The sequence below is a fragment of the Vulpes lagopus genome, chromosome 6 (genome assembly GCF_018345385.1).
Source record: "Vulpes lagopus strain Blue_001 chromosome 6, ASM1834538v1, whole genome shotgun sequence".
NCBI classification, from domain to species: Eukaryota; Metazoa; Chordata; class Mammalia; order Carnivora; family Canidae; genus Vulpes; species Vulpes lagopus.
This window is the reverse complement of record NC_054829.1, coordinates 97,792,956-97,818,365: the sequence shown is the minus strand read 5'-3', so window position 1 is coordinate 97,818,365 and position 25,410 is coordinate 97,792,956. Positions and strand designations below refer to the sequence as shown.

The 25,410-nt window shown below is 39.6% G+C and overlaps 2 protein-coding genes across 4 annotated transcripts in view; both read left to right on the top strand.

The window, feature by feature from the left end:
- Nucleotides 1-11,177: 11,177 nt before the first annotated feature.
- LOC121493271 (histone H2A.Z) lies at nucleotides 11,178-13,473 on the top strand. The gene is made up of 5 exons (XM_041759054.1): nucleotides 11,178-11,334; nucleotides 11,772-11,849; nucleotides 12,135-12,248; nucleotides 12,631-12,760; nucleotides 13,037-13,473. Exons 1-5 carry the CDS (start codon nucleotides 11,332-11,334, stop codon nucleotides 13,096-13,098), a joined length of 387 nt encoding a protein of 128 aa, XP_041614988.1. The 5' UTR covers nucleotides 11,178-11,331; the 3' UTR covers nucleotides 13,099-13,473.
- Nucleotides 13,474-14,644: 1,171 nt separating this feature from the next.
- The window catches only part of DNAJB14 (DnaJ heat shock protein family (Hsp40) member B14), a 47,876-nt gene continuing 37,110 nt past the window's right edge, over nucleotides 14,645-25,410 (top strand). The window contains exons 1-2 of one of the 3 annotated variants that reach the window (XM_041759124.1): nucleotides 15,058-15,194; nucleotides 21,091-21,173. Coding sequence is in view for 2 of the 3 variants with exons in the window: in XM_041759125.1 (XP_041615059.1) it covers nucleotides 15,062-15,194 (133 nt within the window). In the remaining variant the exon portion in view is untranslated. Of the gene's footprint in view, nucleotides 15,195-21,090; nucleotides 21,174-25,410 lie in introns of all 3 variants that reach the window. The other 2 variants (XM_041759125.1, XM_041759123.1) reach the window with 2 other exon arrangements.

Genomic DNA, 25,410 nt, shown 5'->3' with positions numbered 1-25,410 from the left:
TCTTTCTCCTCAGTATTTGTGTTCAATTTTAAAATAATAACATAGGGGGTGGGTTTTTGGGGGGTTTTTTTGTTGTTGTTTTTACATATCCAAATGCCATTATTTTATCTAATAACATTAACAGTAATTATTGAATATTAATGTTAAGTTCATATTCAAATTTCCCCCATTAGCTAAAAACTTAAAAGAAAAAATTAAGAGATATCAGCTTCCGAACAAGGTTCAACACATTTTATTGGTTTATTCTGCCTCCTAATTCTTTTAAAATAATTCTTAAAAAAAAAATTCTTTTGAATTCTTTAAAGTCTCTTCTAAAGCTGTCTAAAACAGCTTCTTCTCTCTCTTTCTTTCTCTCTCTCTCTCAAACTCTCTCTCTTCTCCTTCCTCAATGCTATTTTCTTTTTGAGGAAACCAGGTCAATTGCCCACATCCTACATGTGGCTAATACTCCCTTGCATTGCCTGTTGTCCTTTGATTTCCAGTGGCCTAAACACTTGAATAGATACGAAGTGAACTATGCCACCCCATCTATAAAATATTCTTTTAAAATAATTTTCCAGGTAAACTTGGAAACAGTATGAGTCTCAATCTTCAGTGGAATATTTTATAAAGACAAGATGTTTTTACTGTAGATTGATGACCTTTGAAGAATTGATGTCAAGGTTGCAAATGGGATTTTATTCCTAATTCTATTATTTCTTCCGTGTTTATTGGCTTGAATTCCTCTGTTTAGGAGAATTTCGTCTTCATCAACTAGTTCAGTATAAAATGAAATGTAATCCATAGCAGAGCAACAGGTTAAATGCTTGCTTCTTCACCTTTAATTATCAGATTAGAGTAACCAGTTGGTGCTGTGGATACTTCCAGTTGCATCCAATGAATTTACTTTTCCCTTTCTCCTTCCCTCCTCCTATCCTTCCTTCCTCCTTCACCCTCTCCTCTCTCTGTCCTCTCTCCTTCCTCTTTTTTTAATCTTTAATTTCAATTAATTTCTTTTTCTAAATTCAATGTGTTTGACTTAAGCTTATGGTCGTTATTCTTTTGATGTTCAAATTTCCCCATTTTGGCTAGCAGGAGATTTCTCTAACCTTTTCCAGTGTTCTTTTTGCAGGCATCTATAGTCTTTGATGATGCCCTTACTTTTTGGGACAATATAATACAATTTAATATAAGCTTATCATGTACATTTTCTGCCCCAGCTCTGGAGTCACCCTTTTCTCCAAAGATCTTATGACTAAGGATATTTCCTGCTATTGATTTGTCATTGCTTTTAAGGTTTTTTCCTTGGACAGAGCTAAGATATTTATTTATTTATTTATTTATTTATTTATTTATTTATTTATTTATTTATTAAGAGTGAGCACAAACGGTTGGAAAAGGGCAGAGAGAGGGAGAAGCAGACTTCTTGCTGAGCAGGGAGCCCAATTCAGGACTCAATCTCAGGACCCTTGGATCATGACCTGAGCCAAAGGCAGACACTTAACTGACTGAGCCACCCAGATGCCCCCTAAGATATCTTTTTCAAGAGGAAAGGTAAAATTATATGTTCTCATTGATATTCCCATTCAAATATGAGATTACAGGGTCTTAATTTTATTAGTTTTATACCTCTTTTTTTCCTTATGCTAAATTATCTATACTTAAGAAAATTAACATACCTATAAATTTATCCTGTAACATACATATAACTTTTTAATTTTTATTTATTTGTTGAGAAAGAGAAAGAGGGAGAGAGTAAGAGACAGGGAGAGAGAGACAGACTATGAGCAAGGGGGAATGGCAGAGGGAGAAGCAGACTCCCCTGAGCAGGGATCCCAATACAGGACTCGATCCCAGGACCCTGAGATCCTGACCTGAGCCAAAGACAGACACTCAACTGACTGAGCCACCCAGGCGCCCCAATAATTTTTTTAAAAATAACAATACTGATATAATTCCCAACGTTAATTATTAACGCTTCTTGGTAGCTCTTTTTGTATTTATTGTATATCTCACTAAAGATTAAGAGAAACATTATTTCTAAATTTACTTAGACTAAATCTTTTCTGTTAGAATATGGCACCAACTTGGGGCACCTAGGTGGCCCATTCGGTTAAGCGTCTGACTCTTGATTTCAGCTCAGCTCATGATTGTGGCATCCTGAGATTGAGCCCCTCATCCGGCTCCCCACTCACCCTGGAGTCCGCTTGTCTCTTGCCCTCTGCTCCTCCCCTCTCTCTCTTGCTCTCATAAACAAAGAAATTTTTTTAAAAAAGAATATGGCATCAACTTAATATCCAATTAGGTTTATTTAATTCAGTTTGCTTTCAATATTTATAGTTTGCTTATTAGTCTTTTAAATTCTATAAAAATATTTATAACACCCTGTGTTATAAAACTGTGAAACAAGTTTTGCTTCCATCCCTATTTTTTCTCCCTCCCTCCCTCTCACCATAATAATCTTTATTAATTTTTGATGTATTCATCCACTATTGTTTCTTTTTGCAAATCTGAGCAAATAGGTGAACTTTTACAGAAAACATAACATACTAAATACCATATTCTGCATTTTTTCTTTTTTTTAAATATTTTATTTATTTATTTGACAGAGAGAGAGAGCAAGCACAAGCAGGGGGAGCAGTAGACGGAAAAGGAGAAGCAGACTCCCCACCAAGCAGGAAGCTCAACACAGGGCTCAATCCCAGGCCCCTGGGATCATGCCCTGAATTGAAGGCAGATGTTTAACCCACTGAGTCACCCAGGCACCACTCTGCACATTATTTCTTTCCCTAAGTAATATATGTAAAAGATCACTATATTTCAGTGCATAGAGATTTTTCTTCATTCCTTTTAATAGCTCCATCTTATTTCATTATGTCAATGTATCAGTTTATTGATATGTTTTCTGTTGACGATAATCTGAGTTATTTCCAGTCTTTTGCTGTTACAAACAATGCCACAATAAATAAAATGTGCATAAGTTATTCTGTATTTTTCAAAGCACAATCTTTTTATAAAAGTAGGGAATAACGAAAACAAGAATTCTTTAGTAGGGAATGTTTGCCAAAACTCTTTCTATTGTAGTATGTAGTATTAGCAAATAAGATGGACATTCTAATAACAATGGATCACACAGATATAGGTCTCTCAAAAACACATTATTTACATTGCTTGTTTAGCGGCTATAAATTAGGTGTATTAGATAAAGAAGGCTAACTGCTGTAATAAATAAACAACAAAACTGTGGTGACAACACAATAAAAGTATTAGTCTGGTGTTTCTAGTTGGTCTGTAGTCTTTGTATGGTCAATCCTGAGGATCGAAAATCTTTCAATTTGGAAGTCTCCTTCTTTGTGCACAACCCTCAAATACAGAAAAGGAGAGTGGAGAAGGCACACCTTTTGAAAGACTTGAGGTAGAAATGACACGTTCCACTTCCACACTCCTTGACAAGCATCCATCACATGGCCACACATGGCCACCCTTCCTGGCAAGGGAGCAGGAGTTTCAGTGGCATGCTCAGGAAGAAGAAATGGGTTTGGTGAACAATGAGCCATTCTGGGCTCTGATTACATAGTTCATGTTTTTGAGTTTATTTACTTGAATGTCTATATACAAATCTAAAACCCATATAAAGATCATGTCAGAGAATAGACACTGTGTCCTTTCAAGACAGCCTTTTGAAGTGTGTGCAGCAAATGGAGCAGGGGAGCTTATGACAGTTGCAATCTTACAAATGTCTATATTTTTACATGAGCTATCATTCAAGGGAAAATTCAGTACCTAGAGGTGACATGAAGAGATTTGGCTACCTCCAAAATATGCAGTCTGAATAAAAATGCGTTGCTTTGTAGAAGTGATTTCAAGTCATGTCCCCCAGTCTTTGAGGCCAATCCAATTGCCACAGGCAACCAACCAAGAGTAGAGCCTCAAAATTTCAGATCTGTTCATCTGAAACTTTCAATATGTTATTGGAAATTGAACTGTAGTTTGACTTATTTATAAAGAATGTTCATAAACCAACTTTCACAGAAAACATAAGAAGCAGAAATGTTCAAAAATAGATTTTAAAAGTACTTGAGCTTTGATACATTTATGATAATTAATGTTATTATAGAAAAAATTTTAAAGCAAATGTACTGGTATTTATCCTAGGCAATACATTTAGCAGTTACTTGGAATATTACATATATTCTTACGTGAAAATATTATAAATTTGTTGTATATTTATATTTATATCATATAAGTATTTATCCTCAAGATACTGTGTTTATCTTCAAATGCTCTGTCACTCATAATATTCATTAATTTGAACAAACCCTTTCTGCATATTTTACTACCTTACAAAATCAGTGATGTGAAACAAGTACTTCTGCATTATAATAATATATAATAACACTGATTGGCCAGACTTTTCCCTTTCCTTACATATTTTTTTAAATTCCCGAACTGTCAGCTTATTTTGGAGAAAAAGTGACTTGTTTCATTTTTGAAAATTAAGATGAGTACACTGTTTTAATTTTAAAACAGGAAATAAAAATCTAAACAAAGAGCCAGCATGTAAATTTCCATATCCTGTGGTGAAATATGATAAATGACCTGGACAGCTCTTGTCTAGAGTTGTTGGATTAATCTATTAATGGAGGAAAAGATTGTCTCAGACTGTTTCCTGCTGAGATTCTGAGCAGTAGAGGAGGCTTTTTGAAGAAATTAACGACTATTCCATGTCTTCTAGGACACTAGAAGACAATGAAAACAGTATTCATCTAGAAAGAATAACACTGGTGTCTTAAACACTGTTGCTTAGAGTTTACGTATTTCATTTAAGACAGAAAAAGTTAGGTATGTGTGGTCAAAAGCGCTAATTAAATTCTCTCCTGAGAAGTTTTTCATTCAGAAATCTCTTTAAAGCAATTAAAATAGCTAACAAGATGATTCTAAGCTAGTTAGCTGTATTAGTTGTTTTCCCTAGGTTGTTCTAGGCTAATAAACAGCTTCGAACTGCTCCCCCTTGCCACCAATCCCCCTCCCCAAACAGACACACACCACACAAGACAAAGCTGGGAAAATCTGAGTCTGGAAAAGCCTTTAGATGTTTCTCTTGAACCATTTCCGTCCAGTTGAGAGGACTGTGGGGTTATGCTTGTCTCTACAAAGTTTTAACAATAGATATGATGGCCACCCCTTTCATATGGCTTTTGCCATGGAATTGAGTCTGTGGAGGAGTATGAAGTATAAATTTCATGGTTTTAGACTCGTCTCTCCCCCCCCCCCCCCTTTTGTAGGGCTTCCCTTTTCTCCTTAGGATAAAGATGGCATTTGGATTCCCTCTCATACTAAGAGAACTATATGGAATTTTAAACTCCGAGAATTTAGCCAATGAGCTTTTCTTAGTTATCCTTGCCTTATAACATTGGGCATAAGAAATTTACATAACAACCAAGAGTTTAGATAAAAACAGAGTTCGTCTCAAAATCTCTGGCAATCTTCGGTAAACAGAATAGTAAAGATCAAGAACAGTTCATTTCCCAGAGCTAGCAGCAATACACTTGCGGAAGTGTTTTGAACATCATCTTGTTAGATATTGTAACTAGGGGAATTTTCTAGTTTACTACGGAATCATTATGCCTGGTGAGACACCACACACACTTCACTTCTTTGGGTCTTTTCCTTTGTCTGCTATTTAGCTCTCAATTGTATTCACTGTTTTCCTTGGTGTTGCTATTGGTGTTCAATTAACTAAACAAGGAGGCCATTACATTGAGGTGGCTCTAATGGCACAGCAGCCTAAAATCTAAGCCTGTAAATGCCTCCAGGCTATGAAATAGAAACTTAAGACAACCAATGACAAAGAGTCAACTAAGCTCTAAGCTATAGCTAATCAATGAATTTCCTTTCTCTGCTTTCACACCTTCTCTTTGTAAGTCTTTTCCCCAGCTCCTGTCAGTGGAGGGCCCCTAACTATTTCTGGTTTGGTGTTGCCCAATTCCAATCAATTTTTGCTCCAATAAACTCTTGCACTTTTAAATATGCCTCAGTTTATCTGTTAACAGTTCTGACAGCACTATAGAACTTTTTGGTGAGGCATGCTCCTTGGGATAGATCTCTGAAGCTCTTCCCTTTCACAAACTCCTGCCCTTATTTCCAGCATACGTACTTGAAAATTCCACGTGAATTCTCTAAATATCAACTTAAATATTTCATAACTTTCCTAACTTAGCTCTTCTCTCCTCTGTCTACTCACATCTACCCTCTTGGCTTCCCCATTTTTTTTAAATTTTATTTTTAAAAAGTTTTATTTTAAGTAGGTTCCACATTCAACAGCAGGGCTCAAACCCATTACCCAAGATTAAGAGTTGCAAGCTCCACTGATTAAACCAGCCAGGCACCGATCCCCACTTTGTTAGATGCTACTTTATATCCCAGATCACCAATCTAAAAATCTGGGTATGTTCTTTTATGCCTTTTCACTTATTTGTGTCCACTTCCCATGCCTTCCTAAATGTCAGACCCAGTCAGTTACTAAATCTTATTGATTCTTCCTTTAAGATGTTTTATATCATTCTCTTGGTTACAGTGTTATACTGGTTTTAGGCTATATACCTAAGTAACATATATCGTCTTCTAACAAAATTTTCCCTTTTATGTTTTGCCTCCTACCTCATGCTAGATTAGTATCCTAAAATCAATGAACACTGTATTTCCCCTTCTCTGAGGTATTAATTGGTTTCTCAGTTCCTCAGGGTAAGGTCTGCTATCTTTCTCCAAGATTTAGGATGTTGTAATGGTTAAGTGTAGTGGTTAAGATCAGGTTCAGCTGCAAGTGACAGATAATCCAAAATAAAAGTGGCTCAGACAAAATAGATGTAAAAGTTCAGAGAAATCCAGGGCGGGTTTGATACTCCATAGTATTACTTGCTTTCTCTATCTTATTTTCCTTCATGTGTGACCTATATTCCCAAGTTCGTTTCATGGTCCAAAATGGCTTTCCAATTCTGTTTTCATTCCAGTCAGCAAGAAGAGAAGGGCATATCTTAAAAAAAAAAAAAAAAAAAAAAAAAATTCCTGGATGCTGTGCCTACATCCTTTGGTGAAAACATAAATTCTTCAAAACACTCCAGCCCACAGTTGTCTCTGTCCTTTAGAGAAACTATTGACTTGGCGGCCAATCAGAAACTTATTATGTAACAGCCTTATTAATGTGATCTTAATGATTAAAGCATTGTTTAATTTTTATTTCTTGTCTAATCCTTTCAGCTAGATCGAAGGAAGAACCTAAGGTCTACATATCCTGTCTCCCAACTGCAATTGCTTGGCATAGTGCCTGACACGTAGTACAACTTAATGACTGTGTTCTAGTTTACCTAACAGGCTGGCAGCACCAACCTGGAATATATCACATCTAGTCCTTCATTAGGGAAGGGTTATGTATCATGTATTATGATGCACAGTATTTACAATTTAGCTGGTGGGGTAAGTTATAAAATACTAATATAGGTGAAATCTTATTTGGGAAAACAAGATCGACACATAGACTCCCTCTCTCTGCTCAGAAAGGCCAAAATAGATAAAGGATATGAGAGAAAAAAAAACCCTAGTTTTTTTATTTTAAAAAAGCAAATTTTCAAACATTCTGAGGACTGTTAGAGAAAAAAAAATGTTTAGTACCATATTAAAAGACACACTGGATCCCATGACTTTCAAACTGATTTTCCTGAAATGGCAGTGGATTGAAGTAGAATGGATTTAGCTGATCTTCTTTGTAATCTATGTCCTGTATTTATGAATTAAGTGTATGAAATCTGTGGTCATGGGAAGCAAACAACTGGGCATTTAGGAATTTAAATCTATGGCTGTGGTTTCATCAACAATGTAAACACATAGGTTTCTCCTAATGTAATCATTTTTATATGATGAATTCAGGGAGGACTACAGTCTTTGTCCCACAATATTAATACATTATTCCATATATTTTTTAAAGATTTATTTATTTATTTATTTAAGAAAGAGAAAGAGAAAGCATTTGCATCAGCTGGGAGAGGGCAGAGGAAGGAGAAAGATAATCTACAAGCAGACTCCCCAGCTGAGTGCAGAGCCTAACACAGGGCTGGATCCCAGGACCCCCAAGATCAGGACCTGAGCCAATACGAAGAGTTGACTTCTCAACCAAGTGAGCCACTCAGGTGACCCCTGCCCCCGCCCATATATTCTTTATACTTCATGAAATCCTTTCACAGTTCTATAAGGTTGGTTTCTCTGATGCTAGGAATCCCTACTTCATAAAGGAAGAAACTGTGACTTAGAGTTTGTTACTTCAGGCTGTATAAAAAGTGAGTGGCTACCCAGACTCATTCTGGGTTTTTAACTCTAGGTCAGTATGTTGTATTATATCACATAGGAACTCAGAGTAAGTGAGGGCACATTCTTTCCTGGATGCCCTAAGTAGAGGAATGAGGATTCTAATGAGGATTTCTTGAACAGAAAAATTCTGTCATTAGCTTAGGCTGATATCTTTTGAAATGACTTGTAAGTTTTTATTTGCTTAAAAATAGGTGTTTAAAGCAAGATGTTTTTCAGAAATTTGAGATTCCTAAGTGTGCGATTCTTAAATTTTCACCATAAAAGGTAAAAAAAAAAAAAAAAACAAAAACAAAACACAGTAGTTAACATACAAGCTAGTATTTGAGGGATGATAATAACTGGTCATAGACAGTTTGGAGTTTAGGATAAGGCCATTAAGTAGAGAGTCAGTAATAGTGGAGTCATCTACTTCATATTTAGATTTTTACGACAAAAGAGGAATTAACTAGCTGTTGGATATGGCACTGAACAAAATAATTATATAGCTTTGGCTATCTATATTGTATACATAGCTCAGGATAAACACAAGTACAGGAGATAATAATCCAAGAATATTAACATATTTGTACCATGCATTTTCCGGAGAGGGAAAAAGAGCAGCAATCACAAAACTGCTGTGAGAAGTGAGAAAACTGATGTTATCCTGTTATCCACAGGAAGAGGAAAACTATGGAATGTATTAAACCAATTTAGGACTTTAGTTTGGAGGATGGATGCCTTGGTTGTGCATACTTGGGCAGGTTTCAGGCTGCTACTTTCAGGTCAAAGGAAGACAATGTACTAGCCAGGAAAAAATATTCAGGAATCAAAGATACTTTATTTCACCCCTCCTCAGCATCCAGGGTAGAAGATAATCATAGCTATGACTGAGTGCTTACTGTGTGACAAATACATGCTAGAGGGTACATCGCATACCCTCTCCTTTTAATCTTTCAACAACCACGTTAAAATAAGCGATACCATACATACCCCCCCCTTTTTTTTAAGATTTTATTTACTCATGAGAGACACACACAGAGAGAGGCAGAGGGGATAAGCAGGCTCCATGCAGGGAGCCTGAGGTGGGACTGGATCCTGGGTCTCCAGCATCACACCCTGGGCTGAAGGCGGCCCTAAACCACTGAGCCACCTGGGCTGCCCCATACATACTCTTTTCACAGAAGACCTGGAAGTTCCAAAAAGTTAGTAACTATGATGACATAATAAGAAAGAAGAGCAGAATCCATTTCTACCAGTTCCTGAGTTCCTTCTATTAAAGTCTATTGGGTAAGGCAACAGTGAATTCCTGTAGCTGGGCCTCATAACCAAGAGAACATAGTCTCTAAACCGGAGAAGGTCGGTATTAATGTGGGTTTGTGAGTTGTATAGCAGAAAGGTCCAGTGGGGCCTAGGTACTGTAACATCAGGCTTCACAGGGTTGGGGTTTTTATTATTATTATTATTATTGTCATTGTATAAATTCGGTGGGGGAACTGATTAGGTCTTGCTATCGATGACATCGTTAACAACTCCTTAGTTCCAAGGAGAGGAACTAATAAGCCTTAGTACCAAAATTATTGGGAATCTCTTCTCTAGAATCTAGCTCCCAAATGAAGTGCTCTCATTTGACAAAATCTCTCAAACTGAAACCCAGTCTCAAGTACTCAACACTTATTTCAAAATTACTTCATGTTGGAAATACTGGTAAAGCGTTAACAACAACTATAATCATGAAATACTTAGATCGCTACGAGCGTCTGGAGATGCTCACAGGTGTTATTCATCCATTAGTTGGAAGACAAAGTAGCTGGCGTTACCCTAGGACTCGGTGTTCGGGCCTATTTTTTAAGCCCACCATTTGCAATTGATTACAGGGACCATCTGTAACCGTCTGTGAATCATGTTAGAAGTTACCCCAGTGACATTTATAGAACATTTGTCACGTAGCGAAAGGTTTTGTATAGAAAAGTTGACACACAGTGGCTTCCAGGTGTCACTCAATCAGCTCTAGGTATCAGGCTCCAAGTACGACCCGCTGATGTGCAGCCTCCAGAAAAACATGGTTTATGATTTGATGAAAGAATACGGCCTCGGCCCAAGCCCTCCGGTGCGGAGACCAAAAGGCCTTTTGCGGCCCTCGAGGGGACTCTGCTCCGCCGTTGGCTCCCAAAGTGGTGAGGACAGAAAATGGGGGCGGCACAGCTCGAGAGGCCGCGGCAGCAGCGGGGCGCGACCAGAGGCGGGGGCTTTGCCGCCGCGAAGGACCGCCAGATCCCGGTTAAGCCTGTGGTTCACCGAGTGGGGGCCACCTCCCGCGACGCGGACGCGGACGCGCCACCTGTCAGACCAGAGGAGAGCGGGGCGCGGAGGCGGCTGCCCCGGGCCCCGGAAGAAAAAAAAAGAAAAAGAAAAAAAAGGCTGTGGGTCAGCGGGTCTCGGCCTCGGAGCGCTCCGGCCGCGGCGACCGGGCGGTGGGCGGTGCGGGACGGAGCCAGGTCTGGAGAGCGCCACACGCAGCGGCGGGATCGGGCCGGAGCCCGGGGGCGCCACCGCGCGCCCCTCCCCTGGGCCGGCCTCTCGGCTCCTCCCCCGGACACGTGACCACGGCCGGCGGGTCTCCTCGCTCCCGCAGCGTAGCTCGCTCTGTTTCTTCCCTCCCGCCGCCGTGCCCTTCTTCTCCTCAGTTCCCATCCCTCCGCCCTCCCCCCACCTCCTTCCCCACGCCCCAATAGCGGCTCGAGCGGCGGAGCGCCCGCCCCTCCGCCCTGCTCTGCGCTTGCTCATTGGCTGAGGCCTCAAGGACGCGTCCCGAGGGCGGGTGGCAGCCATTGGTGGGATGAGCAATCCGAGTTCCCGGATGAGGGAACATTCAGCGGTATAAAGGGAGCGGGGAAGGCGGGAGACAGCGCAGTTTGAATCGCGGTGCGACGGAGGAGTAGGCGGTGGGATCTCGCTGGCTGTCTGACTAGTCCTTTCTCTGCCTTGCTTGTTTGAGCTTCAGCAGAATTCGAAATGGTAAACTTCGCGGAGGCGCTCGAAGACTCCGCGGGTTTTTGCCGATGGGAGAAAAACCCGTTACGCTCGGGGGATGGGGGTGAAGTGGCGACGGTTGGGAACGCGCGGAGACAGGATTTGGAAGAGCGGGGGGAGGTGTTTTGTCGGCGGCGAGCGGAGCAGCCTCCGCTCTCGCGGCGGGCGGCGGCGGTTGGGTGGCGCGCGCAGCGCCGCTGGGGGCCGGCGGGCGGACGGAGGCGCGCGGCCGCGGCGGGCGCGCCGCGGGGGGCGGGCGGGCGGGCGGGGTCGCCCTTGCGGCGCGCGGCTGGCCGGAGACCCCGGCTGGGCACGGGGCCGCGCTCGCGCCTGGGCCGCGCCGCGGTGGGGGAGGGGCACGCCGCCCTGGTAATCCTATATTCCCCGTTCCTCCTTCGCTCGCGGGCGTGTGCGCGCCGCAGGCTGGCGGTAAGGCTGGGAAGGACTCCGGAAAGGCCAAGACAAAGGCGGTTTCCCGCTCACAGAGAGCCGGCTTGCAGGTCAGTGGTGGCTCGTGCAGTCCAGGGATTGTGGCGTTTTTCTTTCCGCCTCTTTTCTTGTTTATCATCGCTCTAGATGGGCGTTTGGTCTTTGCGTGGGTGATGCGGTGTCGCGACTTGGTTCGCCGATACGATAAATATCGGGGGGGGGGGCGATCACGTGTGTCGATGCTGGGGCGCGTTGCTGCACCAGCGTCCGTGCCCCCTTGCTTTGGCGCGCGCGTAAGATTGCCGTCTTTGACTCTAACATCTTTGTGCATTTATGTTTGTGTGCTTAAAATTAAGTTCCCGGTGGGCCGTATTCATCGACACCTGAAATCTAGGACGACCAGTCATGGACGTGTGGGCGCGACTGCCGCTGTGTACAGCGCAGCCATCCTGGAGTACCTCACCGCAGAGGTAAATGGGTGTACGCCTATAATCTGGAAAAGGTTTGGGGGGGCTGGGGGGAGGCGGCGAGAGGGAAGGAGGAAAGTGATGCAAGAAAAACTCCCAGGCCTTAATCACGGCTAGAAGCTTCTGAGAACGCTAGAGGGGGCTGGTGTTCATTGAGGGATCCTACTGGGCTTGGAGTTTGCTGCTCTTGGAAATAAAATTGCGTGCCCCCGTTTGCTTGTGTTGCCATTCAGATAGTAGGGGAAGGCGACATTTGGTAGATTACTCTCCTGGAGATTGGATTCTACTCCCTGGGTTTTGGCTTTAAGGAAAGGTGGAAGGAGATTGACTAACATTTGACTTTAAGGAAAGTTTGGAAGGAGGTTGATTAAAATCTGCCTTGTAGGTACTTGAATTGGCAGGAAATGCATCGAAAGACTTGAAGGTAAAGCGTATTACCCCTCGTCACTTGCAACTTGCTATTCGTGGAGATGAAGAATTGGATTCCCTCATCAAGGCTACAATTGCTGGTGGTGGTATGTAAATACTAAAATTTTGTTTCTTTGGAGAAAAAAATTCCTTAGCGCTCATTAATTCTTAGTCAAGAAGAAGGCCTGTTTTCAGTCGACTTCAGTGTGGTTGCACCAAAAAATTTGATTCGTATATAGAACTTAATGAATTTGTACATACTTGAGCTTTGCATTTAAAGACCTCTTTGAAGTTGAACATTGTCTTGGTTTTTTAAGTGTTGTGTGATTTTTAAAATATGTATATTAAAAAGTAGAATTAATCCCTCTCTGTTCTTCTCCTAGGTGTTATTCCACACATCCACAAATCTCTGATTGGGAAGAAAGGACAACAGAAGACTGTTTAAAGGATGCCTGGATTCCTTATTATCTCAGGACTCTAAATACTCTTAACAGCTGTCCAGTGTTGGTGATTCCAGTGGACTGTATCTCTGTGAAAAACACAATTTTGCCTTTTTGTAATTCTATTTGAGCAAGTTGGAAGTTTAATTAGCTTTCCAACCAACCAAATTTCTGCATTCGAGTCTTAACCATATTTAAGTGTTACTGTGGCTTCAAAGAAGCTATTGATTCTGAAGTAGTGGGTTTTGATTGAGTTGACTGTTTTTAAAAAACTGTTTGGATTTTAATTGTGATGCAGAAGTTATAGTAACAAACATTTGGTTTTGTACAGACATTATTTCCACTCCAGTGGATAAGCTCAATAAAGGTCATATCCCAAACTAGTTGTGTTTTATATTTGCTTGATTGTAATGGGAATTCCTTTCTTTTGAGTAGGTAACTCAGAGCAGTAGTAACATAAGCATATTCTCTTGAAATTGTAGACTTGTAGATCAACCAAGTCAGAACCCCCAAGTGTAATTTTTTTTTTTTAACATGTAATGAGCTATTAAGGATCTTCAAACGTTGGCAGGAGCTGGAATGGGACAGGTTGCTGTTTCTTAGAGGCTGGGCTTGACCGTCTCACTCTGTTGGCTGTGTCTACTCTTACGTGGTGGCATCACATTGGTGGGCTGTTGGTGTGGTGAATTTGGGGAGGGAGAGCGCAGGTAAAGGAAGTCCTGCCTTACAGCTACATACCTACACCGAGGGAACTTGCAGTTTAGACTTTGAAGATAATGTTTTTTCGTGTTTTGAAGTCTGCTTGAATTAAATCTTTGAGTCGCTAAACATCCGGGGAGGGGTGGGGGTGGGAGAGGGCCCATGCTATTTGCATTTTCCAGAAGAGCATCAGTATTTCTTTGCAAGTCCTGAGTTACATATTTGTGTGCTAACAATAGCTTGATTGAACATCGTGAAAAAAAGCTAGTATTTTTTGCTTGGGTTGAGTGGCCTATTTTGAGTCTGGCTTTGTGGGAAGTTCCTGCCCTAATTTTAATTTGGGTGATAGTCCCAAGCAATAAGTGGTCCCTTTCTCCCCAAGGAGACCCAACATGACGTGGTTCAGCATTTCACGAGGAGGTGCCATGAAAATGGGAGAAGGGAGAAAATCCAACAAGTAGTCAATTCTGTGGTAATAAAACGGTGGTTTCTGCCTTGTTTTGGTGGTAAAGGATCAGGATTAGGGCTTTTCACCAGAATAATTTGCAAACTGCAAATAAAGTACCTTCTGGGTGTACCGAAAGACAATTTAACGGAATACGGGTCAGGAAAAACGGTGTGCAGCTGTAATCGAAGGGAATAAATAAAGCACCACCGTAGTTCGGGTCCAACGACGCTCCACTGCTCCAGAGCACCTGTGCCGGAAGCGCTGCCTAGGGGCTGACAGCGCGATTCTCACCCGACCGAAACCTCCCAGGGCTGAGGGGCCCCGGGGCGAGCCCTTGGGTCCCCGGGGTTTTTGCTGTAAACGGGCGTCCCCAGCCCCCTCCCGTCGCCCCGGCCGCCAGGTCAGGGGGCAGGGCGCTGCTCGGGCGGGCGGCCGGGCCCCCACCTCGGCGGAATCCCCCGGCGGGCAGCCGGGCTGGTATCGCCCGCCCCCCCGGCCCCCACGTTGGTCGGCGCCGAGCGTGGCGGCGCCGCACACCGGCAGACCGTCGGCTCGGCCTCCCAGGCCCGGGAGCTCGGTCCGGGGGGCCGGAGGGATGCGGCTCGCGCCGTAGCGGCCCGCGGGGGGCGGGGAGGCCGCCGTGAGGAGGCGGAGCTGTGAGCCCGCCAGTCCGCCCGGGCCGCCGCCGCCGCCTCGGTCCCCGGCTCTCCTCCCCGCTCGCCCCCGCACGCCCCCGCCCCGGGCCGGCTCGCCTCCGCCGCGGCCGCGGAGTCCGTCCCCCGTAGCTGCGCCGCTGGAGGAAACGGAAGGAAGCGCAAGCCATGGAGGGGAACCGGGATGAGGCGGAGAAATGTGTGGAGATCGCCCGGGAGGCCCTGAACGCCGGCAACCGTGAGAAGGCCCAGCGCTTCCTGCAGAAGGCGGAGAAGCTCTACCCACTGCCCTCGGCCCGCGGTGAGGCGCTCGGTGCCCCTTCCCCACCTGCCGGCGGCCCAGGCCGCCGCGTCGCCCGCCCCCGCCCCCGCCCCCGCCCCCACCGCCGCCCCTCCGGGAACCCGCGGGGCCCCCGGCCTGCCTGACCCCGCCACACCCCCGCGCGGCCCCGACTGTCCCGGGCCTGGGATGGGCTCCCCGAGGTTGCCTCCGCACTAGCTTGCCTTCCAGGTGCCGGCTCTCTGTGGACAGGCGAGTGTCCGCGGTTCCCCGGTCGGTTTGTACGGGTCTGGCTGTCATTCTTCTAGATCTCTCTGGCCCCATCTTAACGGGGGGGGGGGCTTCTTATAGGGCTGTTGGCTCGTGTGGCCCCCTCCCACCGCATCCTCGCCCTCAAGGAAGGCCTAGGCCCCTGGTGAACTGAGAGGAATGGGGAACTCTAGTGGCTGAGGCACAGGTCTCCGTTCCACCACCTCTAGGGCAGAAAACCCTGTTCCCAAAGCAAACATTTTGAATACCTGAGATGACATTGCTTTTCCCCGGTAGAGACTTTTTTAGAAGACAGGAGCAAAATTTGGCATTGATTTCCTCAGTAGTATCTGATTTTCTAACACCTCAATTATCGATAAATCAGGCAAATCGCTAAGGAATAGTCTGCTGAACTGGCTTTACTTGAATTCGCCCTCTTCATGTTCTGCTCTGCAGGCTTTAAAGTAAGAGTAGCAGTCACCATTTACCGAGCGCTGACCAAGTGCCAGGCCTTGTGCCTAGTGTTTCCTATGAATTATTTCATTTACTCCTCAGAGCAGTCCCGTGTAGAGGTGGAATTCATTTGACTGGGTTTACTTATGTGTAAACAGACTTTTTGATGGATGAATGAATGAGGGAATGAATGAATGCAAATATTCTGCCGAAGGTCACAGAGTAATTAGTAGCAAAGTCAGAATAGTACTTGAGCTTTCTACCTCCGGAAAGCCTTTAACCACTATGCTGTATCGGCTTGCCAATTAAAAACTGTTTCACTCGAGGTTCAAGGTATTTCTAGGTTAAGAAAACTAATGATAAGTTAATAAGAATGTGAGGCTGTTTTGTTTTATTGTTTTCTCGATTTTTTTTATATTGTTGAAGCTCTTTTATTGTTTGCTTTTCTCTATCATTTTCATTACACTGCTGTTGAATACTATACTTGAGAGGATAGGAAAAGGAAGTGAAAGAAAAGGAGTTAATATTTTTAAAAATGTGGCAAAAATACGTAACGAAATTTACTTAACCATTTTTAAGCATATGGTTCAGTAGTATTAACCATTTTCACACTGTTGTGTCATAGATCTCTAGAATTTTTTCATCTTATAGAACTGAAATTCTATACCAGTGAAACAACTCCCTATTTTCCCTGTTTCCCAGGCCTTGGCAACACTTTTCTTTACTTTTAAAATTCTACTACTTTTGATACCTTATGTAAGTGAAATCATACAATATTTGTGTTTTTTGACTAGTTTATTTCACTTAGCATAATGTTCTTTAAATACATGTTGTAGCACATGATATGATTGATATGATTTTCTTTTTAAGACTGTATAATATTTCATTACACACACACACACACACACACACACTCCACATTTTCATTATTCAGTCATCTGCCAATAGATATTTAGGTTGTTTTTATAGCATGGCTATTGTGAATGGTGCTATAAGCATGGGTGTGCAAGTATCACATTGCAAGTTTCTCCTGCTTTCAGTTCTTTCACATGCATACCCAGAAATGGGATTGCTGGATCATAGTGACAGTTCTATTTTTAATTTTTTTGAGGAACTACTGTTCTATTTTCCATTGCAATTGCACCATTTTACATTCCTACCAACAGTGTGCAAGAGTTACAATTTTTCTGCATCCTCACCAAAACTCTCTTATTTGTTTTTGATAGTAGCCATCCTGAAAAGTGTGAGGTGATATCCCATTGTGGTTGCATTTTTTTTTTTTTTAATGATTAGTGGTATTGAGCATGCTTTTATACACATGTTGGCTTGTTTGTATCATCTGTGGAGAAATGTCTATTCAAGTCCTTTGGCCATTTTTTAAAAATAATTTTTTACTTATTAGGGTGTTGAGGATAGAACTCAGGTGATTGACAGAAAGTGGCTTATTTTTTAAGCATTAATTAATTAATTAATTAATTATGGGGGGGTGTGGAAGTAGGGGGGAGGGCAGAGGGAGAGAGATAACTCCAGCCGACTCCATGCTAAGTGCAGAGCAGGGCTCTATACCATGACCCTTACTTAGATCATGACCTGAGCTGAAGTCAAGAGTCAGACACTTAATGGACTGAGCCATCCAGGTGCCCTTGCCCATTTTATAATTGGGTTGTTTTGTAGTTGAGTTGTAGGAGTTCTTTATATATTTTGGATAAAAACCCCTTATCAGATACATGAATGGCCCATTTTTTTCCCATTCTATAGGAAGTCTTTCATTCTGTTTGTTATGTTCTTTGATATACAGAAGTTGTTAAGCTTGATGTAATCTCTTTTGTCTGTCTTTGCTCTTATCGCCTGTGCTTTTGGTGTCATATCCAAGAAATAATTGCCCATGGTTAAAATTTTTTGCATACTGTATAAATACATTGTTTCATTTTAGCCATTATTTAGTACTAGACAGTTTTAACGTAAAGCAAATAACCACTCAAGACAGAATACCTTGACTTTTGAAGCCTATCTCCTCTACCTACAAGCTTATATCCTTAATCTTAGGCAAGTAGGGATAACCTCTCTAGCCTTTGGCTCTTTCATCTACAAAATGGGACAGTAATGTACAGATTTTATGAAGCTGTTATGAGAATCAAAGGAATTAATACATGAAATGCATTTAACAGTTAAGAACTCAATTTTTTTGGTATTATTTCTGTCTAACAAGTGTGGGGCTCTGAGAAACTTTAAACTTGTAGCTTGTCATTCTTATGTAAGTGATTTGGGGTTTTTGTTGTTGTTCATTTAATGCTTCATTGAGAAACTTCATTCTTTCAGTGTTTTGTCTTACTTTGTTATTTTAACTAAGCTCTGTGCCTGACATAGCTTGAACTCACAACCTTAAGATCAAAAGTTGTATGCTGTACCGACTGAGCCATCCAGGCGCCCCCATCATATAAGCAATTTGAAATCAGTCTGTTAAAGGATACTATAAGATATCAAAGCACAACATAATTGTTGCTCTTAAAGACATGAACATGGAGAAAATTAAGAAAAATAACAGTGAAAATTAATAGTACAATGTCTTGTAAAGTCAGTCTGTGATAACCAAGTAAAGTGATAGGTTATAGTTGTCTGGTCAGAAAGTTCAGATGCAGACTTTGCCCCTGACAATTTTGTAACAAAGGACAAGTTACTTAGCATCTCTAAGTCTTTTTTGATTATATGTGAAATGAAGATTTCATCACAGGGTTTATGGGAGCATTAGCTGAAATAGAGTTATACACAAATACTTAGTGAAGTGTTTTACATAGAATGTTCTCAGAAGATGTGTAATGGAATAATTTAAGAATTTAGGGGAAGGAAAGGTCTAGAAGATTTGTTTTAAGTCCTGAGAAAATATTTAGTGTAGAAAGAAATTGAAGCTATTGATTAAAATTAAATTTTAAAATTTTATTTCTGAATTTCTCCTATTCTAGATTGTCAAACTCTTATAACTCAGTTTTGACTGGAGGTTCCTCTGATGTGTTGTTATACTAAGATGGGCAAAAGAAAACATTGCATTTGACTTCTATTATTCTTGTACAGTGAATGGGAAAATGTGAGAGTAAATTCTACCTAAATTCCAAAATTTTTATCTTCTTTACATTTTATTTTTGCCAGGTGAGCAGTCTAATTGATAAAACACTTTAAAAAGTTGGCAAGAGTTTTCCTTGAGGAAAAAGCTTGATCTTCAAATGGATCTAGGACATCATTGCTTTCTATGTTTTAGTTAAAGATATTATTTTATGGATCGTTTATTGCAATGGACTTCTAAGTGAATTGACTTTTACAAATAATCAGATATTTTCGTACTTCGAGTTTGGTTTATGTTCAAAAGGATTGATACATATGACTAGCTACTAGCTACTACATATTCTGGAAAAATAATGTCAGCAGGCAGAAAAGTAAATTACATTTTAGTTTCTTAAACTGTATATTTATTGAATTATTGATATGTTTTGGACTTTCACAGAGGGATACAATCTCACTATTTTAATGTTTTGCATTGCTATTTACTTAGTATTAACTTGAGTGTTTCATACTAATTGGGAGGCAGTTTGACTTACAGATTTGTTTGTTTTTTCCAGAAAAGAGCATTTTGATTATTTTCAAGAATTTCTTAGTAACTTGATCTAAATTGTGGCCTACAACTTCAAAAAAAGCCATCCTGTGTCTGCTTTAATGAATGGGTAACTCATGTAATTTGCAACATCTATCAGCACAATGGCAATTAAAATAGTCCCCTGGTTTTTCCCCTCATGTGAGAGATATGTATATAGAGTTTTCCTTGTTTTTCTTTTGGCTATATTTTTTAAAATTTAAATCTAATAAAAAATTCAAAGTTCTGTCCTTTTGCCTCACTCAAAATAGTAAAATAAAGCTTTTTAAACTGTCATTACACATCTGGAGTATTAACCAGCCTATTCCTTTTAAGGCAGTTCCATTCTCTTTCTATTTCTGACTTAATTAAAATTTAGTGACGAGTACGAATTATAACATTCAGAACAATTATTTCGATAACATTGAGTTAAGTGTTATAAAATGATCTCCAAATTTCAGCTAATAGCCAAACTGTTTCAGATATTATAGTTAAAGAATACTGAATTTGGTTTGAAACTTAATCATGGCTTATCATATTCACAAATGAAGCTTTTCAATAATCAGATAAGTATGCAAAAATGTATATATAAAAATTGTCAGTAGCAAAATTTGGAAAGAGTATAAATATTCATTAGTGGGAATTGATTAAATAAATTGCATTGGATTCAGATACTATGTGCCTATTAAAAATGATAATGTGCCTCAGTAATTTTCTATCCACTGATCCCTTCATCTTGCTCTTTGGCCATAAATCCCCAGCTATCTTTGCTGAATTCAGAGGTAAGCCTGATTACTTCCCTATTGCAACAGTCCTGAAAAATAAATAAATAGATAGAGAGATAAATAAATAAATAAAGTGGATTGATATTTATTGATATAAAATGAAATACACAATGAATTAAATAAAAGTGAGTTATAAACATATGTAGATTATTCTAATCTTGTTTAAGCATACATAAAAAACTCAATAGCTAACTAGAATAACTAGAGTCAAGTATACCAAAACGGTTGAGTGATTTTTCTTGTGTAGAATTCATAAGTGATTTTTACTTTGTTATGTCTTTTTTAATGAGTTGAGAAACATTACTCTTATAATCACACAAATAAAAGTTGTTTCTGGTTTGTAAAGAGGAGGAAAAGATGCATTTGTTTTTCACATCATGCATTCTTATTTTAGATTTAGTTAATGGTGGATACTCTATGCATCAGGTGTGCAGTAGAAACTTAGGAAATAAAAACAGATCTTGGTTCTTCACTTTTGGATTATTCACGTAAACATTTTTAATACTGTATTTACTTTTTCACTAGTCTGAAATATAGAGTATTCCTAAATTAATTGCAGATTCCACCAAAACCCCAAAAGCAAGACAGTAGGTGTGGAAAGTGAAGGCATAAAATGATGTATAATTTTGAAAACCAAGAGTAGATGTAGTCTGGTTTGTAAGTACTGTATTTGCCCAACTAATGTTTATAATACTACACATTGTTGCAAATGAGATCTCATGTGATAGCTAAGAACTTAATAAATCAGAAAAATCGAATATGTTCTAAATTGTGGCAGTATTTGAACTGAATCATATTACCTTCTCAGGCATTGGTTCCAGAGATTGTTAATACAGAAAACCTTGCTGATTCCATTTTTAAGATGACAAAACTGGATATTGAGACCCAGAGGTAATGGAACTTGCCCAGATTTTCACTCTTTGGAGCTAAAGAGTGTTTGGTGTGAGTGCATGTACACATGTAGCCATTGTTAAGCAGAGCCCCTATGCATGACGTAGAAAAGTTTTCTGTATAGTAAAAATGTTAAAAATATAAAACAGAGTCTGGTCCTGCTTCAGCAATATTCACCATCTAGCTATTAATCTGGAAGATGTCCAGAAAAAAACTAGATTATTTTTGTGCTAAGAATGCAAGGGAATATATAGATAACTTCTAACTAGCATGCATAGGGACTTTGTGTCCACCTGTAAATACTAAACACATAAAACCATTTTCATATCTGGCTCCACAAGTTTTAGAAAATTCATCATTTATTAGCTGAACTACTTCTATAAAGAGATACTTCCCCTTTCCTGTCTTATGGTTACACAGTGGTACAATTCATACAGAAAAGACAAGTGCCTGATTGCTTTTATCAGTTTTCAAGAAAAGGAGTTGGTTCCCTTTTTTTCTCAAAAGCAGCTATTAGTATAGTTGACCCTTGAACAGCATGGGTTTGAACTGTGTGGATCCACTAATCAGATTTTTTTTTTTTGATAAATACAATACAGTACTAGAAATATATTTTCTCTTCCTTCTGATTTTCTTAGTAACATTTTTCTCTAGCTTATTTTATTATAAGAATACATTAGATAACACATATATAACATATGCGCTAATTGACTGTTTATGTTATTGGTAAGACTTCCTCCCAGTCAATAGTAGGCTATTAGTAGTTAGATTTTTAGAGAGTCAAAAGTTAAATGGGTATTTTTAACTGCATGAGGGTTGGTGCCTCTAATGGTTGGGTTGTTCAGGGTCAATTGTATTATTTTTTAGGTCTTTGGCCAGTAGGGAAACCCCTTTAGATTTAGCTCCTCAGTACAGACAGATTCCCAATAGTCTTTAATAGTTACTTGCTGTTTGCTATAACAGAACGTTGCAGGCTCCTCTTGTACATTTTCTGTGATAGATCTGGAATCAGTCATATTCCCAATAAGCCCTGGCTTCTTTGTGTGTGTTTCAACATCAGTCTGGAACTAGGGATGCTGTAGCTACTAGATTTTTCATTGTTTCTGGGACTTCTCAGTGTACAGATTAGGAAATAACTTTTTTTTTTTTCTAAAGGTGAAACAGCTTATGGGTTTATACTGTTACTTTTCATTCAAATTAAGCACTTTGGGGTATTAAACTTCTCTAGTTTATATTCCTTTTTCTTTTTTTTTTTTTTTCCTAGCTTATATTTCCATCCCCTTCCTTCCACAATAGTAATGCTGGTTCTCAAGGCCATGGTAAATGATAGAATATGTCATGATTATTATTTTTTTTTTTAGCTTTTTGCCACAGCATAACATGCATAATAGTTTCAGGGTAGTATTACTAATATTACTCCACTAATACAGTTATTTAAAAGTGTTTGCATATACTCCACATTTTCCTTCTCCATTTTAAATTTTTTTTTAAATTTTGAAGTAATTTAAAATTCCTAGGAAAGTCAGAATAGTATAGACTTTACTTGTATATTTCACTCAGGCTTCCTACTTGATAAAATTTTACTTCACTTGCTTTATCACACCTTTCCTCTGTCCTTCCCTGGTGTCTCCCTCACCCCATGTATACACACACAATTTGTTCTTATTATAATTTTTCCTGAGTCAGTTAAAAGTAAGTTGCAGATATGATGTCCTGTTACCCCTCAATAATTCAGTGTATATTTTCTAAGATAGGGGCACTCTTGTATAACCATCAAATTAATGAAATTAACACGTACCTCATTCGGATTCTGCCAATCTTTCCAATTATGTCTTTGATAGCAAAAAGACACCTGCTGCATTATTTTGACATATTTTTCCCTTGACCTTGGCATTTTTGAAGAGTACAGGATAATCATTTTCTGGAATTTCCCTCGATTTTTTAAAAGATTTTATTTATTTATTCATTAGAGACACAGAGAGAGGGGCAGGCCTCCCACAAGGAGCCGGATGCTGAACTCGATCCTGGATCCCGGGATCATGCCCTGAGCCAAAGGCAGATGCTCAACCACTGAACCACCCAGGCATTCCAGATTTCCCTCAACTTGGGCTTGACATTTCTTCATATGAATTTTTGTCAGGAATACATAGAAGTGATGTTGTTTTCTTAGTATAACATGTCAGGAGTGATATAGGCTTTATTGGATGATGCTAATTTTGATCAATTGTTTGAGGTGGTTATTATTAGGTTTCTCCATTCTAAACCTACTTTTTCTCCCCTTTGTAATTAATAAATATTTTGTGGGAAAATACTTGAAACTGTGTAAATGTCCTGTTCACCAATAGGCTTTCCCCAATTCCTTTTAGCTCCATCGATGATTCTTTCCTAAATAAATTTCTAATGGTTGTCAAATGGTGATTTTCTAATTCTATCATTCCTTCTATAATGAATTAGTTGGCACTCAACTTTATTAGTTTGGAGTCATGGATTCATATTTAATCCATTACTATCCTTTTTTTTTTTAAAGATTTATTTATTTGAGAGAGAGTGCATGGGCAGATAGAGGGAGAGGGAAAGGGAGAGAATCAAGCAGACTCTTCACTGACTGGCAGAGTCTGAAGTGGGGCTCAGTCTCATGACCCATTAGATCATGACCTGAGCCAAAAAACCAAGCATCAGATACTCAACCAACTGAACCACTCAGGTGCCCCCATTACTATTATTTGTAATTTTGATGCTCAGATTGCTTCAGGTTTAGTCAGAAGTCCCTTCAAGTTGACTCCTGTGTCTTTTTGACATATCTTTATCACTCTTTGAGCTTCCTTACTTTCTGGCACAAAAAAAATTTTCAGGTTCACTTTTTATTGTCCTGGGAATTAGCCATGGTACTTGGAAACTAAGATATATGCACTAGATAGGCTTCTTGCTGCAGGGTTGAGATTGCCTTTAGGTCCTCTCAGTTGACAGAACTAAGAAATATATGTATGTGTGAATGTATGTATGTAGGTGTATATATCTGTGTGTTATATGTGTTTGTATATGGGCATACGTATATGTATAGTAATTTAATCTTTATTAATTTTGATATCAGTCCAGGATTCACTCTAGCTGTCTCCAGTTCCATATATGTAGTATCATTCGCAGCCCTTTTTTTTTTTTTGGCTGTAATTGTCCTCTTGGGTCCAATAAACTTCATCTAGGCTTCAGCTGCCAAAAGATAGAGAAGAGAACAGAAAAGAAGACCAATACTTTGTGTTTTTTTTTTTTCAAGTAAAAGACAAGCCAAAGGAAGCCCACCATTTTAAAAATATTTGAATCCATCTACAGTGTCAGAGCATATTATCATTACATGTTATATGCTCTCTCTTTTAATTGTAGTTTAGTCTTATCTCTGTAGGTCACTATACATTTAGTGCTCACCATCAGTCCTTATATCAATGTATTTATAATTATTTGAGATTCATGAAGCTTGTTCTCTAGTAGATTTTTAGGAAGGGCTTGTGGGGACTATGCTCCTAAGTTCTGGAATGTTGGAAACTGTTCATCTGTGGCCTTAGTGCTTGAAGTTAGTTGGTGCATACAAAGTACTTGGGTGAAATTTTCTTTCTTTGGGTATCTAAATTTGTTATTCCATTGTTTTTTGTAAATACTACTGGTAAGCAAAGTTTGATGACAATCTAACTTTCTTTCATTTTAAGTTGCTTTATCTTTTTTGCCTAGATGCTCAGTTAGTTTTAAAAGAATATATTGTGGTATTGGTCATTTTGTGCCAATATTCATAGTTATGTGATTTGCCCTTTCATTGTATGGTTTGAGATGTTTTTATTGGAAAAGTATTCTCCAATTATTGTTTTATTGGTTTTATTCCTATGCTTTATTTTCTTTTTTAGGAATCCTATTAAATATATGTTGGATATTCTTAAACTATTTTTAGTATTTGCCTTTTTTTTTCTAACTTTTTGTCCTTTTCAATTTTTAATTTAAAAAATTTTCCCCTTTTAACATTCTCTTTTGCTTATACATTATTTGTAGTTTGTTAATTCTTCGTTTCTCCTAGTTTTTTTTTTTTTTTTGAATTGACTTTCTTTTTTTATTTCTTAGTCTTTCCTGAGTTTCATCATCTAAGTTTCATCATCTAATGAATAATTCTGGGGGTTGTTCTAATTCTGATTTATGGTATATTTTCATATTATGTATAACTTTTTAAAAATTCAGCTTATTTTGAGGTAGTAGTTTA

What these genes read in the sequence shown, in the direction of transcription:
- LOC121493271 (XM_041759054.1), top strand. An exon ending in CACAGAGAGCCGGCTTGCAG is followed by an intron (nt 11,850 to 12,134) that starts GTCAGTGGTGGC and finishes CTTAAAATTAAG; the next exon opens with TTCCCGGTGGGCCGTATTCA. An exon ending in TGGAGTACCTCACCGCAGAG is followed by an intron (nt 12,249 to 12,630) that starts GTAAATGGGTGT and finishes TCTGCCTTGTAG; the next exon opens with GTACTTGAATTGGCAGGAAA.